This window comes from Lissotriton vulgaris, chromosome 5, assembly GCF_964263255.1.
Source record: "Lissotriton vulgaris chromosome 5, aLisVul1.2, whole genome shotgun sequence".
Lineage (NCBI taxonomy): Eukaryota > Metazoa > Chordata > Amphibia > Caudata > Salamandridae > Lissotriton > Lissotriton vulgaris.
Window position 1 is genome coordinate 1,724,725,918 of NC_141693.1, and position 19,814 is coordinate 1,724,745,731.

Consider the following 19,814-nt stretch of genomic DNA (forward strand, 5'->3'; position numbering starts at 1 on the left):
GCACACGGACCAACACAGCCCATGTATGTCCGAGACCTCCTGGCTGTGTTTTATCAGTGCTTTAATTCCGAGACGTCCTGGCCACCGATGCTGCGTCAACCATCAACCTGCAATGGCCTTCGGTGTCAGGAACTCTTATCGTCACATGAGCACCTCACACCATGCCAAGGCAGCGCATTGGTCAACATCCCAATTCTGCTAGAAAAATGACACAGAGATCACTTTGTGCAAACATCACGGGACGTACAGAGAACCTCTCCAGAACTCCTGTGCTTTGCAACAGACTCAAAGCTGACCTTGCCAGTAAATGTGATGAGCTGGTGAATAAGTAACCTCCACCCGTCAGGGAGAAGAGATTATATATATACTTGTATTCAACAGCTATCTACAAAGTGGTATTGCTGTTATTGTATCAGCTATTGGTGAAGAAACAACTTTGAAAAAAATCCCATTTAATGTAATTTATATATATATATTCACTTAAAAAACCATAGGTTTCAGGCCTTATATAGTTAGGAATTAGCATTTTAAAAACCTTGCAAATTCACTTAAAAAACCATAGGTTTCAGGCCTTATATAGTTAGGAATAAGCATTAAAAAAACCATTGAAATTGCTCCTATATAGTTAGTTGTACTAACTATATTTCGCGCACCCACAATCCACTGCTTATGATGTCACATATTACATCATTCATGACATGGTCAGTGACATCACTGATGACATCTCAAATGACATCACTGATGACATCACTGATGACATCTCATCCCCAGGGGTTTTTTGCCCTTGGGAGTTCTTCTGGGACCCCATGAGAAGGGCTAGAGGGTGTGGGGGTCTTTACCCTACCACCTTTTCTTGTTTTCCACTCTTGTTTTGGGCTCTCTTGTGCCTCAGTTCTCCTGAAAAACAAGATGGTGGCCAACACTTCCTGGTTTGGACAGTTTGGAATATTGACAGTCGACTGCCAGCCAATCAGAAACTTGCTCGCGCACGTAAGGGTACGTGCACGTACGCGTACGGTACGCGTACGGTGCGCGTACGGTGAGCGCATATAGATATATAATTTGCTCAAATTCAATTTTCTCAACAACTACTGGAGGGATTTTCACCAAATATAGAAAAGCCACTACTGCATACCTGTCCCTACCATTTTGCCAAGTTTGGTGTAATTCTGTTCAGCCGTTCGGGCTGTAGCCGTGTCTAAAGGTCCCATAGAAAACGCAATTTGAAAAATTTCAAATTCAATTTTCTCAAGAACTACTGGAGGGATTTTCACCAAACATAGCAAAGGCACATGTGCATACCAGGCCCTACCATTTTGCCAAGTTTGGTTTAATTCCATTCAGCCGTTCGGGCTGTAGCCGTGTTTAAAGGTCCCTATGGAAATTAACATTGGGAAAACGCATTTTGGGACCCCTCTTTCGGCCCCCCTTGATGAATCCCCCCGAAACTTTCAAGGAAGGAGCGGAGCAAAGCTGGCCAAAATTCTAGAAAATTACACGCAGATTCCTCAATCGGCCCCAAAGTTATTCCCAATAGAATGTTGAGCGCATATAGATATATAATTTGCTCAAATTCAATTTTCTCAACAACTACTGGAGGGATTTTCACCAAATAAAGAAAAGGCACTACTGCATACCTGTCCCTACCATTTTGCCAAGTTTGGTGTAATTCCGTTCAGCCATTCGGGCTGTAGCCGTGTCTAAAGGTCCCATAGAAAATGCCATTTGAAAAATTTCAAATTCAATTTTGTCAAAAGCTACTGGAGGGATTTACACCAAACATACAAAAGGCACTGCTGCATACCAGTCCCTACAATTTTGCCAAATCTGGTGTAATTCCGTTCAGCCGTTCGAGCTGTAACCTTGTCAGAATGTCCCTATGGAATTTAACATTGGGAAAACACGTTTTGGGACCCTCCTTTTTCTCGGCCCCTGCTTGATGAATCGCCCCGAAACTTTCAGGAAAGGAGCGTAGCACAGCGAGGCAAATGTAAGGAAAATTACAGGCAGATCCCTCAATCGGCGCCAAAGTTATTCCCAATAGAATGTTCAGAATTTCCTATGGTAACTAGGTCCTAACTATCTATACCTACTGGCGACCGCCAGTAGGAAATATATATATATATATATATATATAAATATATTCACAGAAAAAACCATAGGTTTCACACCAGTTATAGTTAAGTGGAAATTTTACTCGCATAAAACCTTTGAAATTCCCACGTTATAGTTAGTTGGACTCACTATAACTTGCGCGTGCAATGCACTGCTGATGACGTCACATATTACATCACTCATGACATGGTCAGTGACATCACTCATGACATCACTGATGACATCTCAAATGACATCACTGATGGCAACATCCTTGTGACAAAGTGGCAGACCTCCTATCAGCATAAAATAACCTTTGACACACACATTCAAAAATAGAAACTAACATTTTCTTAAAAAAGGAGAAACCAATACCAATTACAACAACTTATTAGGTAATTCCAACATCTACATACACATCCACTCATTCACCAACAGTTCTATATAGTCGCTCATGCATGTACTTACTCATCATATGTACTCATACACCTATACATCCTGTTACACACTAATACTCATCCATATAGTTACTCACACACAAATTCACACATGCAAATAAACTATCAAAAAACCATTTACTTGATTATACTGCTATATACACACCACTACACATACTTCTACAGAAACGGAAACATATTTACTCTCTTAAATAATCAATTATAAAAACACATACTCACTAACCCACCCATACACACAATCATCCACCCATACAGTCTTGCACACATGCTGTCTTCAAAATACATACAAATAGTGAGTCACTCATTCATGCATCTGTGCTCTAAGTAATATCCCCCACGAACCATACAGACACTGATACTGATACTCAAACAAACAACTAATAACACATATACACACTCATGTAGCTACTCACCAACCCATGCAGCCACTTATACACAAAGTGAGACACAGATATTTAAATATTTAAACATTACTCGCTAATATATGTATTCACTAAGATACATTTAATAAGTCAGTTAACCAATCAATTTTACACAAAAAAACATCCATTTAGACATTTATTTACCCATTTATTCTTCCATCAACCTTTAGATATACATATATAAAAAATATTTATTTTTCAGAAAGATACACATTCACTGGATGATGTCATTAGTGATGTCATTTGAGATGTCATCAGTGATGTCATGAGTGATGTCACTGACCATGTCATGAGTGATGTAATATGTGACGTCATCAGCAATGCATTGCACGCGCAAATTATAGTGAGTCCAACTAACTATAACGTGGGAATTTCAATGGTTTTATGCGAGTAAAATTTCCACCTAACTATAACTGGTGTGAAACCTATGGTTTTTTCAGTGAATTTAATAGGTTTTTTAAATGCTAATTCCTAACTATAACTGGTGTGAAACCTATGTTTTTTTCAGTGAATATATATATATATATATATATATATATATATATATATGTATATATATATATGGAAACCAAATCCTGGAAGGAAAGCACAGTCCACCTTCACGAACTGCAAACCGCCACACTCCAGGAACGGACCAACTCGAAGAGGTTAGAATTAAAGTGCAGTTTTATTAGCCATACACAACATCATATATATAAATTTTCTATGGCAAAATGAAACCCCTCATTTTGTTCCTTTTCAAATTAAATGTATTAAGTGTTACCACTTTATTGCAATCAAGATGACTTCAGGTGTGCCATACTTTTGTCATAAGTAAGACTGTTAGCGCTCTAGTTGTTCTTTAGAACACTCTGGGACATTCTGTCACTGGGCTATAGTTGGGCTACATCTGGCTGATATTTGGCTACATTAGTTTTTTTTGTCTCTGGTGGCCAAATTTGGGCTACATTGGGCTACATTGGGCTACATTTGGGCTCTAACATATATATAGCCCAATGTAGCCCAATATATATTTTTTCAAAGTTAATTTTCGTCAAAACCACTGGAGCACATATCTTGAGACATAGCAAAGGCACATCGGGCTACCAGTCCCTACAATTTTGCCAAGTTTGGTGCAAATCCATTCAGCCATTCGGGCTAAAAGTGAGTTTGACCGCCCTATGGAAATTAACATGGGGAAAACATGTTTTGGGACCCACTTTTATCTTGGCCCCTGCTCGACGAATCCCCCCCAAACTTCCAGGGAAGGACCGGTGCTCCGCGAGGCAAATTTGAGGAAATTTTCAGGCAGATTCGTCAACCGACGCCAAAGTTATTCACAATAGAATTTTAAGATATTGCATTGAAAAAAATCCTAACTATAACTACCTACTGGCGACCGCCAGTAGGTAATATATATATATATATACATATAATATATATATATATATATATATATATATTTATTTTTCTTTCAACATATTTTACATTCTAACTCGAAAGAACATTTACAATATTAAAAGTGTCCATGTAAACATAAAACACTTTGTAAAAGCAATCATAAAATAGCTCAGGTGTGCACAATCACTTTAAAAATGACACGCCAAGTTACTGCCCTTCCCCCGCGTTAAATTGTACACATACTAGAGAACTTCAGCAGTTCCTGAGATCTCCCTCTGCTGAGTAGTGGATGTCAAAGGAAAGACTCAACCACGAGCACATAGATGTTTTCGGGAACACTTTCAAATATATTTGTGTAAAAGCAAGGATGAGATGGAAGAACTATGTACGTATCTCCACAAATGATCTATTCAAATCAATATTCGCTAGCGTCAGCCTTTTGCGTGGTCGCCTAGTTATTCATATCAATTATATTTACCCAACAATACAGGACCACAGCTGATGCTGAAAGGTATACCATGCAGTGGAGAAGTTGCCTAGCAAACTGATCCAGACTGCTCTGCTGGTAACAACGCGGGGCAGTTATGATGTGAAGAGATCAGAGATTAAGAAGTATGTTGAAACTATTCTAAAAAAAAATTGAGACACCAGGCTTACCGTCATTTCTTGTTAAAATTCAAACCAACAAATAAAAAATCCAGTTCTGTTATTGTCTTGCATGAAAAACCTATTGTGGTCGTCTTCCCATTAGGCCTTCACTGACTGATCCTCAATAGGAAAAAAGATCACAAGTAAGGGGCCTATTATGGTGACGGGCGGATCGCCACCGACAGGCTGTTGGTGGCGGTCCATCCGTCAATCAGACTCACCGGTCCGACCTCTGAATTACGATGCAGTCAGTCAGACTGCTCTGGCCTTGGGTAAAGACTGAAACCTTCGACAGGATCGGAGATCCCGTCGGGGCATCGGTTGGACAGATAATCCCCAAATTGTGGTGGTGCTGGAGCATGGGAAGGCTGCTGGAAAGTGAGTTTGACTGCCCGTATAACAGCCACTGTCACCCGCAGCCTCCGCTATGAGACTTGGGGGGGGGGGGACTGTGGTGCCCCCCAAACATCCATGCATCTGTCATAAGATGCATGGAAGTTTTAAAAGTGTATTTTTTCTATTGCACTTGTGTTGCAGCCTGCAGCAAAAAGTCACAATAGAAAGTATACTTTCCGACTGCCGTGAATGGGGTCACATCATAATAATGAAAGTGTGAACACCGACTTGTTGTCAGGCAGTCCCGTTTCCGCTACGATGTCGGTTGGTCTGACCAACATCGTTGTGGGCCCTTAAGTGTCTTTTTGGTATATTCCCTATTTTCTTTTCTCTTGATTCTCTTTCTTCCTAACCTTCTTTAGTTTATACCAGTTTCTTCTTTAAATTGTTCCATGTCTCTGAAGACTTGTATCCTTACTTACTATGTTCCACCATAAAACAGTAATTACTTTTTTTTCTAATTTGGTACCCGCTAGCACCTTTGATATTTCTCTATTGTCATACATGGGAATTGAGAAGGTTGTCAAAGAAATATTGGCAGTGGGTACTGAATAGGTATAGTAGGACCACGTTTCCATAGGAAATTGATTTTTTGGTTTGCTAATAACTTTGGTGCCATTTGAGGAATCTTCTCAAAACTTTACAAAATAATTTGAATCCATCTTAACTCTTTCCTGGAAAGTTTATGGGTGGTCCGTCAAGCAGGGGCCAAGAAAAAGGTGGTGTCCTAAAACACGTTTTCCCATGCAATTTTCCATAGGGAAATTATACATGGCCACAGCCAAAACGGCTGAATGGAATTACACTAATTTGGCAGAAAGCTAGATCTTGGTCCAGAAGGTGTGCGTCTGTGACTTGGTGTTAATCAATTTGTAGTTTTGGGAAAATTAAGGTTAAAAATGTATGTAATTTTTATGCATCAGAGCTAGCAGATCCAGAGACAAGATCTAACTTGCTGTAACCACATGGGGATAATAAAAATAAGAATTATTTTCTGTGCAAATTCACGGAGGATCTGCAGGAATTTTTTGGTTGGACCAGGACCCGGGCTGATTTATCTGTAAACTGGAGAAGGGCTTGTAGTCTTCCTCCACAAGCCTCATTGAGGTAATTTCTAAAGGGGAAGCAGAAGGGGTTGTGCGGCTCCCTTCCCTGAAAATCAGTTTGGGCAGGAAAAAGGGTGTGGCCAGACACTACATCACATCCCAGGAAAGTTTGGTCCTTTGCATCATGGTATATTCAATCCACAATTTGTGCTCCCCTTGGTGTTCACTGGTGTAACACTTCTATTACACCAGTCAACACTGAGGGGAGCGCAAACAGTGGACTGGTGAACTACTGTTACACCAGTCAGAGAGCAAATTCTGGACTGCATGTACCATGATGCAAAGGACCAAACTTTTCTGGGAAGGATGTAGTGTCTGGCCACACCCTATTCCCTGCCAATCTGAGAGGTCAGGAAGTAGGGCATTACCACCATCCAGATGCAAGAGTACAAAGGATGGATACCAGTTCTAACATAGCTTTCTGGAAGAAATGGTTTTAATTTCCCTGGAAGAGAAAGCTGGTACCAGGCAATCTTTGTTTTGTTGGTCATGTGTTCCTTGAGTGTGAGGTTGGTGCAATGGGCAAATCCAAGAGACTTAGCATTTGATGAAAGTTGGGACTCAAAGCTGGCAAAACTCAAATCAATCAGCCAGGTTTGTATTGTATCTTGTTTATTGCCCTTGGCAATTAAAATGAACTCTATCTTGATTGGGCTGAGCTTCAGGTAGGCGCTGGATATCCAGGTCTGGATGATGTCCAAGAATCAACCCGATATGCCCGCCAAGACTATGGTACATATAGATAGGAAGGAAACACAAACAAAAAAAATCCCTTGGTTTAATATGATTGCCTCATGGAAGAATAACCTATGAACTGATCAACATGCCTAATCAGATTATAACTCTATGGTAGCCCTAAAAATAAAATGACTGGATGATTCTAGGATTTTGTACTGAGGTTCATCTCATTGCAAAACAGCTCTTAGTGGTACTTTCACCTTACCAAAGAGTTTGTTCCTGCAGCACGTCATTTTCTTTACTGTCATTTTCAATGCATATATCGCTGGTTTTAGGTTAATATGTTCTTTTATGATTGAGAAAACAAGAAGCACATAGTTCAAAACTCTCATTCAACAATCCCTATACAGTATAAATTGGTATGGCCCAACAATCTGTTAAGCATCACATTTTTAGGAATTCCAGTGGCAGGCGAATCTAGCCGTTTTGGTTTTTACTGTGCACTGACGTTTCGAAACTGATAATCTATATAAAGGTATGCCCAGGTTACCTTAATGTCACGCTGCCACACTGGCCGCAAGCTGCTGAGGGGACAATTGTGTCAGCAAAATTCTGTTGAGATTTAAGTTGCGTCAGCACTATTGCAAAACCCAAACTGTCTCACACACATCAGGTGGACCTCTTTTCAAGTAGATTCTAGATTAATATTTGTCACATATAATTGAAAACATCATATAATGTGTAGTTGGGCAGCCCTGATGTTGAATGTGAGCTATCTGTTAATATGTAGCTTACTGCGTGGATCCCAACGCATTTATGTTTGTATTGTCTTCCCCTCCCCTTGTTCCATTCCAGGCGTTGGTCTGCGCAGGGATGTTGTAGCAGCCCTATGATGAAGCATCCCACTATTTACTTAGTGAGGGCATTTAAAAAAAACATGTTTTCTAAGACAGGTGTGTTATCTCAAACACCGATCTCTTTCTCCTTTTCCACTTTTGTGGTTATATTTTTAATGTATTATGTTAGTACAAACAATTATTTTTCATATATGCATGTTTACAGATGGAGCAAGACAGTAGAAAGCAGTGCAACCTTTGTCTTACCGTTCAACTAGGTGCTTCATAATGGCTTATGGGGGCACCTGATAAGCAAGATTTTAAACTTACTGACTCTCTCTAATAAGCCTGCAATCAAGTAGAACAGAGTGTGACGACTGGAAGTGTTTTTTATGTTCTGGCTTGACAGCGCAACTGTCACCAGACAATTATGTGAGAATCACTAAGAGAAGCGCTTTGGCTCCGCCCGCATCTTGGGAGCCAGGATGTCATGTTATAGGCAGAAGTTGTTTATTTCCTCAAAAATGCTTGCCCTCCACGCAGCTGTGATTATTTAATTTATTTATTCAGCTGCCCGAGCTTGAGCATTAAAGGGCACACACATGCCGCTATTAAAATGCCTTAGATAATAATTCATGGCTTTTTTTTCTGACAGCAGCCCAGATGGAGGAACAGTAATTAACCTACATAGATTTTAAGTCTGGCTCGACAGTGCATTCGTAAAGGAGACCTGTTGGCCATGTCAATGCTTGTGTTAATAGGTCACTAACCTATACTAGCAACTTAGCAACTAACTCACCGTGCGGCAGCTGTTTTTCACAAATAGCCGGGACAGGGTGATGCCTCCCTTCAACCTAGTATGCGATGGCTAGCACACTTGCCCCTGCCGACCTGTGTGTGGTGTGGAGCAGAGGGTTTTTCAGCCCCCTGAAGCCTGACTGTTTCTCTCACGAGAGAGCTGCAGACTGTAAGACCCCTTGCATGACCTGCAGTGGGTTCGTGGCCATGCTCCCAACACAAACACACTGCTTACTGCAACCACCTGTCTCTTTCTGCCCACGGTGTCAGAGATCTGATAACAGCGTCCACTGACCTGCATCGCCACAATGTCCCTTCGCCTTATATCAATATCTGATTATTTTATCTCCTCTGTGTGACAAGCACCAGGCTGCCATCGGCTCCCATTTCAGCCGCTGGCGGCTGGCCCATAAGAGGTGCTGCCATTACTACTTATAGAACACCCCTGCTGTACATGTTGGATCTGATGTATGGAATATATATAATGAACTGCAGGTCCTTCGCTGTAGATCTGGCAGATAAATGGGGATCCTAGGATGACCTTCCTATCCTAAATGTTGAAGTTCATTGAAACTGTTATCAAACAGTTAATCTCTGGTTCGGATGGGGTGGCTCCTGCAATCATGGGTATGACTCTTCGGGCTAGGTGTAGCCTCATGCTAAAAATGTCTTCCTAGAGAAGTTGCTCATTGACACCTGTGGTTTTCATGCCTGCTACTCTATCTGCCACCGCCATTGGATGCTGTTGTGCTGAACGTCTGGGAGTACAGAGGCCATGTCTGGGCACTGAACACTGTCAGAGAGATTGATGCCTACTGCTATCTCCTCAACTCTACTGTGAGCAGTAAGCAGTCTCAAACGACACTGCTGTGCAAGGACCTTCGATGTTACCTCTATCAAGCTTGCAGTCAGAGGAAAGTATAACTGAGCCCGTATCTCAATATCGAGACGGTGGCTCAGAAGTAAGTGGATGACAATAAGATTCTCATGCAACGATGGAAGTCTATTCCATTTGATTTGTTTTTGCAGTGATATATAGCGCAAACTCGACCCAGAGGTACTGGAGTGCTTTACATGATCACCACTTAAATACACAAGATCTCCAGTAAAACGAGAAAGACTGTGGATAGTGTCATCAAGGAGGAGAAAGGAATGAAATACATACATCCTTTATAATTTATCAGAATGATTGCATACTTAAGTTTTACCATGCAATTCAGTAGTGCCGGGAGGAGTCTGCCAGATGCATTAGTGTGCCTCGGACACTATGGACCCTGTTCAAACTTTAACACACTTTCAGCTGCAAGATTCACACATAACTGATTCTCTTTCCGCCCAGCGATACTCTTAGTGTGTCTTAATGTGACTGCCAGAATTACCAGAATTGAATACCTTTTAGAGACAACTCAGTCATGTGACCCACCCCTACTGCCCCCTTGTAGGTAAGCATGGCAGGGCTAACACCGACATTTTGTTTACTCTGCTTCAAGTCTCAATTTCAGAGATGATCCTGATACATGACTGTAGTGCTGTCAAGTTGCCCCATGTCATGTGTGACACCTTCAGCCAGTCTAGGCATTTTAGCTAGCAGCCTGCTGCCTTGTGGGATTAGAGGTTTTATTTTCTTCTTATACAAGTGCTTGCTCCAATGACTCATCCTATGAAGTGCTGTTGGCTAATAAGCCAGGATTGGCTATTGGTATTCTACTTAACATGGGGCCACATGGCAGATATGTGACTCACTGCTCCCCAACCATACCAACTTTTCAGAGGTAAGTTAGGAAAAGTTGCTTATACAGTTGATAAATGAAGTTCTCCGAAAAACAAGTCGGAGAACTGTTGCATAACTAAATACACAGATTACTCATACACAAATGGTGACTTGTCAGCACTGCAGTTCAACGCTTTCATCCATGGACTGATTAAATTCCTGATGAGCTCAAGGTACCATGCCACTAACAGCTGTCTCTCAAAGGCTCCAGGCCTGCAGAATTTTTAGAAGTTCAGAGACCCTGTCATTGGCAAAGTATTTTACTTGCCACTTTGTTTGAGCAAAGAGGTCAAACAATTCGATGTTCAATTAACAATAGTTGCCACTGCTACATGATTAACGTAATGACCCATCTTTATAAAAAAAAAATGCTTCTAAGATCCTCAGTTACTGACCAAATACACAGGATAGTGTTGGTTAGCAAAGACGGAACACTTATGGCTCCTGACGGACTTCTTAGACCTGTAATGAAAGTGTTAGAGCATAGTGAAGTGAATGCAGGTTTAGAATGTTGAGATCGTAGTTACACGCAGATGAATAAACACGTGTTATACTAAGCTCCATGTGTGGCATACTCAGCAGGTACTCAGGCTGGGGAGGATGCTTCAACTGGTGGCAAGATAAGGGATTATTAACCAGATGAGCAACAGTGCTCTCTCAGAGAGTTTTCCGTGGTCCAGCAAACTGCTTGTATGTGCCACTTATGCCTCGGTCGAAGTGCTAAATCGACTTTTGCCGTATGTCGAGTCCAAGCACAACTGCAGCCAGTAAAAAGCATTTGAAGGTACTGAAAGCCTCGCTGAGAAGAATAAACATTATTGATCAAAGACCTGCTCGTAAGGCCAAAAAGACAGGTTCCACGCTAATACCGAACCTTAAGCTACACATCATATGGAGTGATAACGTTAAAGGCAGATACAACCAGGTTTTGAAAGAGCAGCATATAACAACAGCAAATTGCAAGATAATGCTGCAATCAGAAGCGCTGCGAGGCAGAGATCAACTAGGTGTCAGGCAGTACAGAGAGATGCCTACAAGCAAAGCAATTCAGATACAAGAAACAGTCATCTGCTTACCTTAACTGAGTAAAGAGAGTCATCATACCACAGCATTGGGGGAAGTAGCCCCAGAAGAAGTGCCTGTGGTTGTGCTTACAGAGCCATCCATACACGAAGAGGCACACCACCAAAGCTGACGGGTGGCAGCTCAGAACAACTCCAAAGGTCTCCAAAACGTGAAGGGCTCCATTGGAGACAAAGAGAGAGGTCAAGGTTCCACAGACTGAACACAATGACTCAAAGGCCAACACAACACAGGGCATTAGAGTCGTGAATGCACCACCATTCGATACCGCCAAAAAGCAGAATATGGGTAACAGGCGGACTGCTTGTATAGAGACATTTAATGACTGTTTCACCTTAATCTCTGACCTGTGACAGTGAATACCAGAAGTTTACGACTGTCAAAGATTTACTGTCTGTTACTTAAGTAGGAGTAATCCTGAGATGAGAGAGATTTGTTATTATGGAGAGTCTGCAACAACCGATAATTTAAGTGGCCCATGAAGGACATCGTGGAATTGTTGCTACAAAACGAGCTCTCCGAGACCGAGTCTGGTTTCCTGCTATTTGAGCTTACCGTTCGACCCCATACTCAACCATAGGTGAAAACTCTGCAACCTTGATGGTTGGGATAGGAGTAGGCCATGTTACATCGCATGCGTTTACAATGCGTGCCATACAACAACCGTGTTGTTACATCGCAAGTCAGAACAACCATTTACTGTGGGGGAGAGGGGGCACTGGATTTTGGAATAGTATAATTTACTATTCCAACTCCATTCTGCGCAACAGTAGGGAAGGTACTGGATTTTAATCCAACACTTTATGATCTCTACAGCAAGTTGTTGTTCCAACTTGAGTAATACCTGTATGCAATGTAATGACCACGTTGTAATGGCATGCGTTATATTGCATGAGTGGTAAACAATGTTTACCTTCGGAGAGCCTTGACAACCAAGTTGCCTCAATGGACGATCAAGTAATGAGGAAGAAACCTGTGTAAAAGACTTGGATTGTAAAAAGAAAATGAAGGCTGCCAATACAGATCACAGACACTCCTACTGCCTTGGCCCCGTTTCCAATTATACGATTAGGATGTGTGATCAGAGTACAACGAAGACTTATTGAACAGCTATAATTGCATATAGGTTTGTGAAATAATTTCATATTTATTTTATAGAGAGGGAGATGTAGTGTTGTGTGAGTTAGAACCCTTTTGGCTCCTGATGGTTCTGTGACATAAGTGTAAGAACGTACTTTAGTAAATGCAGGTTTAGCACGTTGAGTTTGCTGTTACACACAGATGAATAAAGATGTTTATACTAAGCTCCGCGAGTGGCGTAGTAATTAGCGGGTACCCAGGCTGGGGAGCATGCTACACACAATGCCAGCTAGTATTCCCAAGTCTGGTGTTCTGTCTAATACAATCCTGTTACACTTCGATGTTCCTACCCATGACAAGTGTAGGGTGCTTTTGGTAGAAACATCGTATTGTTGGGAGGGTTCACTCTTGGACCTAAATCAGATTTCCTCTTACTGCCCCTTGGTTTTAATTATTCTACTGTAAGAGATCTAGAGACTTATTTTGGCACCATCCCAGCACAGCTTTGGTGCTTTTGCTTCACACAAGGCACAACTTACCAGATATAAATTTACTTTCCCTGGTGTATTATTTTGATTTTATGCAATAGGTCTATGTTATCTAATTTCACTTTGTCTGACTATTTGATGTTGCTCTAGGAGAGGTGTGTAAGGACGGGGATAGAGAGAAGCATGGGTTTGTGTAGGTTTTACTATAGTTTATGTCACACAACCTGGTCAGCAGTCTGTTCGCAAACTGTATACAGTCTACTTTATTAACCCTGCAAGTATTGGGTATATACTTCTATTTTGCTCTCACTATTTCCTCAACTAAACGTCTGACATGGAATATTTAGGACATTAATCCTTCAATTGAATGGCATTGCATATCTTTTTCTGCAGACCCAGGACAGGAGCAATATTCTTACATAAAACTCACTTTACTAAACCATAATGCTTCAAACAGACTAAAAATGGGATGTCTGACCTATCACTACTCATTTACATCACACTCTGGGGTATCTATCTTAACACTCAAATATCCAATTTACAGTTGAGTTCTCTTATAGTGACCCTATGGGTTAATATGTTTTACTACTGGGTATGCTTACTTCCATCAGAGCTAGTCTGATGTATATATTTTCTCCCACTTTAGTCGACCCTACTTTCTACTACCATCTTCAGACTCAATGGTGTGCATTTCTAGGGTAATACTGGGTGTTGGGGAGATGGCTTTAACTGTGTCCCAGATCCTGTTTTAGACAGGTACTCCTTATCACCCACTTTAGTAATTTGGACAAATTGTGGCTTGTGCGACCTTTGAGGGTACTTAATCCTGGCATCCCCCGTTACTCCTTTTTTGGCTGTCCGTGGCAGCCGCTCATGAATTAGCTACTTCATAATTTCCCAGTAACTGTTCCACAGAGTTTCTGGTGCTGAGTACCTCTGTTGCTATGTATCTGATCAGTCTGGCATATCTGGAAACGAACTAGATTTGTAGATTGTTGGCATTACATACATAGAATCAATTTCTGAATACTTTGCACAGGAAAGACCAGTTTGCCTCTTCCCCTGTCGCTGTAGTGGAATGCATCTAACTAGTGTTTTATTAGTGAGGTCTTAATATTTAGGGAATGAAGATTCAAATGTTCACTGGCTCACAGAATTGTCTACGTTGAGTAGAAACTCCTAGAGTTGAATCACGATCACTTCCAAAATCCTACTACTCCAACTGTGCCTTTCAATGAGCACTCAAATAAAATACACTACCTCGAAGTGTTTTATGCTCCCTATCCCTTTGCTTAGGAGACTTTAATCTTTTCAAAATACTGCAACTAGACTATGCGGGATCTTCCCAGGTTTGAACAAATCTTATCTGATCAAGCCAAACCCAACTGGCTCCCAGTGGATAACCGTATTATGTTTCAAGTGCATTGGGTGTGCCTGTGGGCATTCTCAGCTTAGAAGCAGTGGCTACTGGATTATGGGTTATCATTCTACTATAACACTTAGATCCTCTACCAAAGCCCTTCTCAAGATCTTTTTTCTTTAGTGACAGGAAACCCTCTGGGTTACCCGCATGCTCTACAAATTTCAGTCCTTCATCAGGGGGATAATTTGACAATAAGCATACCATGATGAGTGAGGGACTACACGTCATGCCATTTTGCTGAGAAGGACAAGGCTGGCAGAGGATTGTGGAGGATCCTTTAAAAAATAAATGGGGAATAACTTCCATTCAAAGGTTTCAGCCACTGCAAAGCACTATTTTGTCGCCAGAGGGTGACAACAGTAAATATTTTACATCCTTTTAAGAAACAATGCACATAAGACCCCATTACTGACATCAATGTACTTAATTGCGACACACGCCTCTACGACCAGCTTATCTACGGAATAGAGAACTGCTTTTTATATAAAGACCTAGACCGCCATGGAAAAAGTAGCAGAAGGAGGATGTGGTTAGTAACAGGGAGCAGACTGTTAGAAACCTGGAAGAGAAGAGGCAAAATGCACTTTTTCTTCTATTTTCATGATAAGACCTCTCTTCATGATGGTTGCACTCCCTACTCTGAAAAATGTAGGACAGTGGACATGAATAGAGAGGGATGAAGACAGGCAGAAGTAGGCAGGGATGTCCAAAAAAAATCAGGTATCTTTTATTGACATTAGAAAACATAACCGTTTCGAAAGACTGGCTGCACAGTATTCCTTTTACATAATCATGGAGGCGCACATTTTATATATCAAGAAAGGGAGTACGTTGCAGCCTGCAGGGCTACTTCAACTGAACTACCTTGGAATGTGGAAAATGTCCTAGATGCTATATTCATAACTTATTTTTTAAAGAGTACTACATACTACAGGCAACATTTTCTAAACTCTGCAAATACTAGTTGTTACTGTTATCGACTTTATTGGAACTCAGGTAGGTCTCTTCTCAAACTGTGAGTACAAACCTCACTTTTACATGTATAGGGGCCCTGCTTTCACCTTGCTTAGACTTGTACGGCATGGGTTTTAGGTACATTTTTGAAACGGGAATTATGTTACAGCCCTAGCATACACACTCCATGAGCTTTGCAGCTGGTTTAAGGCTCTTCCCATATCATTACAATGTTAAAAGACATATTTTGTGAACTGTAGCATCTGATTACATAGACATGACTACTTTGCTCCCCTCACCCAAAGTACCACACCTAAGACCTAGCCATTTAAATCACATGAACATGAAATGAAAGCTTTCGTCTATGGTCAATGGTGTCTGTCCTCATTTCTCAGTTCCTGGTTTGGGATGGATGCATATTAATCGCCCACAGCGCACCGTTAAAAAGGTGGTACTGTCTCATACAAATAATTAATCTTCGCACAAACAATTACGTCATGGCATTTACGAGCCTTACCTCGATGACAGCAAATGGTTTGTGGCTGACCGAATGCATGACTTGGAACCTTTCTAGCCAATCACGAGCCTCGGCGGGAGTCCCTCCGCACTCCTTGAGGAAAGCGTGGATGTCACGGCGTATCAGGGACCGGTTGACTAATGAGGTGCTGGCGGCCACCTCAGAAGATGCTTCCCCCTGCTCGTCGGGGAGGGAGGTGAGAGCGGGCTCCTCCAGGGTGGCACGTGCCCGTGCGCTGAGACAGCGACTCGGCGCCGTTAGGCACCTCGCACCCTTCCTGCCTCCTATTGCCAAGGTGGCTGCCCGCTGGAGCATGCTCGGGGTGGCAAACATCGCTTACTGTAGATGTTCTCCGCCAGTGTTTGCTGGAGAGTTATTTTCGCGTCCCTTTTTTACCCGCCGGGCCGTGACGTTGTCTCCCGAGGTGAAGTACTGGCCTGCCCCATGACATGTAATTGGTTGGAAGCATACCAAGGGGTGAGGACAGGGCGGAGTGGGGCAGCGCCGAGGAGCTCCCGTGCCCAGTAGCTTTCCATCCTTGATTAGGAGAAAATGTATTTCTTTTACCAGTTTTCAAAATGTTTGCCCCTCGGTTCCCTATATCATTCTGGCCTCTCAACCTTTGAAAGTTACGCAAATGTTAGACATTGGAACGCAGGACTACTGTTAGCCAACTACAGAATAAACTGTCCTATTTGAAAGGTTTGCTTTAGCAGGAGAAACGTTTTTGAAGCAATACGTAAATGCTTTTATCTGCTCCTTTTACTTGACTGTTAGGGCTCTCCTGTGCTAAACCGATTTTAGGTTTCGCCCGCACAGCGCTTGCCCTGCCCGAGAGGCGCAACTAGAGTCAAATTTCGGGGTAGGGGGCAGACATTTTTCCAGGGGGGGTGGGCGCTAACCTGGCAAATGAAGGGGCGTGGCTAATGTTAATCAAGAGGGGAGGGGCTAAAATGGCAGACAATCAGGATCAGGTAATGCTCAGGCCAAGCTGAGAAAAAAAAGTGGTGAATTCTGCATTTGAAACTGGACAACAATTAGAGCACATTTATGAACCCTAATATTACCCCCCTGCCCCCTTAAAACTCATACATTCCCTGATCCCTAAAATTAGCCACCTGGCACCCCAAAACCCATAACCTATACCCGCCCTGACCCCTAAAATTGTCCCCCTGGCACCCAAAACCCATACCCACCCTGAACCCTAAAATTAACCCCCTGGTACTCCAAAACCCATACCCACCCTGAACCCTAAAATTACCCCTGCCCCCCAAAAAACTCATACCCGCCCTGTAGCCTAACATTATCCCTGGCACCCCAAAACCCATATCCACCCTGAACCCTAACATTTCCCTTGGCACCCCAAAACACATACCCACCCTGAACCCTAAAATTACCCCTGGCACCCCAAAACCCATACCCACCCTGAACCCTAAAATTACCCCACTGGCATCCGAAAAGCTGAACGCTACCGGCAGAATTACAAGCCCCTTGCTCCACTTTTGTGTCACATTTAAGACAGGAAAAGTGACGCAAAAGTGGCCCAAGGGGCTTGTAAATGTGCCCCTACAAGCTTACACTACATTTGCATATTCGAAGGGGACTGTCCTCCTTGACGTTTCCATGCATGTAAGTCCAAAACACCTTAACCTAGATATCCAGCCAGTAGGTAATGCTGGTGATGCTGTAGAATGCATTAAAGTTACTGGAACTTACTTAAAAACTGCTGCCTGCTCTTCTGATACTATTCAGTGGAATCGGACTGATCGGCAGCACTGTCGTCCTGACATCCAGTCCCTCCCGAAGGTCTCACTTTCTATATAGGTGTAGGTCAAATGTCTCCTGGATTCTTCTTGCCTGGGCCTCCTCTACTTCTTCATCGGTGCCCTTGGATGCAAAAAGAGACAGATCCATGGCCCTGTTCACCATTAATCTGGTGAGCAGCGCCGTGGATGTGTATTCCATAAAAGTGCACAGACAGCAGGGTGAAAGGGATGGCAGAGCAGGTGACACTTTTCCTTTGTAAAGTAATTCCTGCTGGTGTCATAGCCCAGGGTGTGCTGTCTGTGCACTAATATGGAATACACATCTATTCACATGCACAGACAGCAAACCCTGGGCTTGATGCAAGCAGAAATTCCTATACAAAAGAAAAGTGTCACCTGTACTAGCCATCCCTTTCCCTCTGCTGTGAACATATTCCCACTCCCACCCCATGACGAGGCAGCTACAAGTGGTGATTTGTCAATTCAATTCAATTCAAAAATCTTTATTCGGATTTCAAAAATCCATAAAAGCACACTTTAAAACAAATTGGCATTTACAATTGCAGTTACAATAGGTACAATAGACACTGTAAGGTGCATTATTAGTGCATTTGCTGCGTCACGCATTTCAAAAGTGCAAGAAGGAAACAACAGACGTTAATAATTCATGGGTATTCCATACTTCTACGTACATTAAAAATAACCTTTAAAAAACAGCTTGTCCGAAATATGAGTTCATCGTCCTCCAGTCTTAAAAGCATCAAATAAGACTGGTTCAGGGAAATGGGTCTATATTTTTTAAAATATGGTGCTAAAAACCATTTAATGTATTTCATATAAAACTTACACATGAAGAAGAAATGTACATCATTTTGTTTGCTGGTTCCGTCACAGGGACACGGGGTCTTGTCAGCTACAGTGTGTCCCATAGGAAAACAGAGTAAAAATTTTACTGTTCCTGCTTTCAGTCTGAACAATAGAGATCTTTCCCAGTAGCACATTGGTAGAGTCAAATACAACGGAAGCTGCTGGGTTAATAGGCCATTGTTAATATAGGACACAACAGTTTGTTTCTTTATCTCTTCTGACAATCTTTTTTCCCTGTAACTGGCATACAGTTCAAGTTGGACTACCTTTTTGTCTGCCCTCTGTATACAAGATGGGTTTTCAAAGAGGTTGCCCCTGTCTATACTAGATAGACTCTCTTGTATGCCACGGAACCATGGGATCTTATTCCATTTATCACAAGCCAGACATTCCCTCAAAATGTCATGTGTTAGGCTAGCATATTCGTTTACCCAGATAGCTAGCCAAAATAATGCAGGCCTGGCTGCAATAAAGTCACTAATATAGGGTGCATTCAGCTCCGAGTGACAAATAAACCCTGACGATGAAATAGGAGCCCCCAGTAGCTTCCTACAGAGCCGATTTTCTTCTCTTTGTATAGAGGGGGTTTTTACCGACCCCCAAATTTCGGCACCATAAGTTGCCACTGGGATGCATTGGAGCCTATAAATCTTTAAAATTGCTTTAGTTGCTCCAACTTTCCTCGGTTTGGGGAGAGATAAAATAGAGTTTATGGCCTTTGAGAACTTGCCTGTGGCGTGGGCAATATGCCCATTCCACAGGCCGTTCGCAGCAAAGACCATACCTAAGTATGGGAATGTTTTAGTTAGGAGCAGCTTGTCAGCTCCTATCGTGATAGAATTTAATTGTTTAGCACCCGGCCCACAAGACATAATAAATGATTTTTTAAAATTTACTTTTAAATCCAAATTCCCCATATATGATGCAAAATCCCTGACTAGTGCCCGTAGGGCATTGGGTGTTAATCCCATAAGCACAGCGTCATCCGCGTATAAAAGGCACGGTAGTTGCTGACCTTTAATTTTGGGGACATCTTGGGTAGCCTTTTT

At 42.1% G+C, this 19,814-nt stretch overlaps 1 protein-coding gene across 1 annotated transcript in view; it reads right to left on the reverse strand.

The window, feature by feature from the left end:
* NAGS (N-acetylglutamate synthase) overlaps positions 1 to 16,499 on the reverse strand; it is a 42,664-nt gene extending 26,165 nt beyond the window's left edge. The window contains exon 1 of the mRNA XM_086923950.1: positions 16,133 to 16,499. Within this exon, the coding sequence (XP_086780076.1) occupies positions 16,133 to 16,465 (333 nt within the window). The 5' untranslated portion in view covers positions 16,466 to 16,499. The remainder of the gene's footprint in view (positions 1 to 16,132) is intronic.
* Positions 16,500 to 19,814: the final 3,315 nt, after the last annotated feature.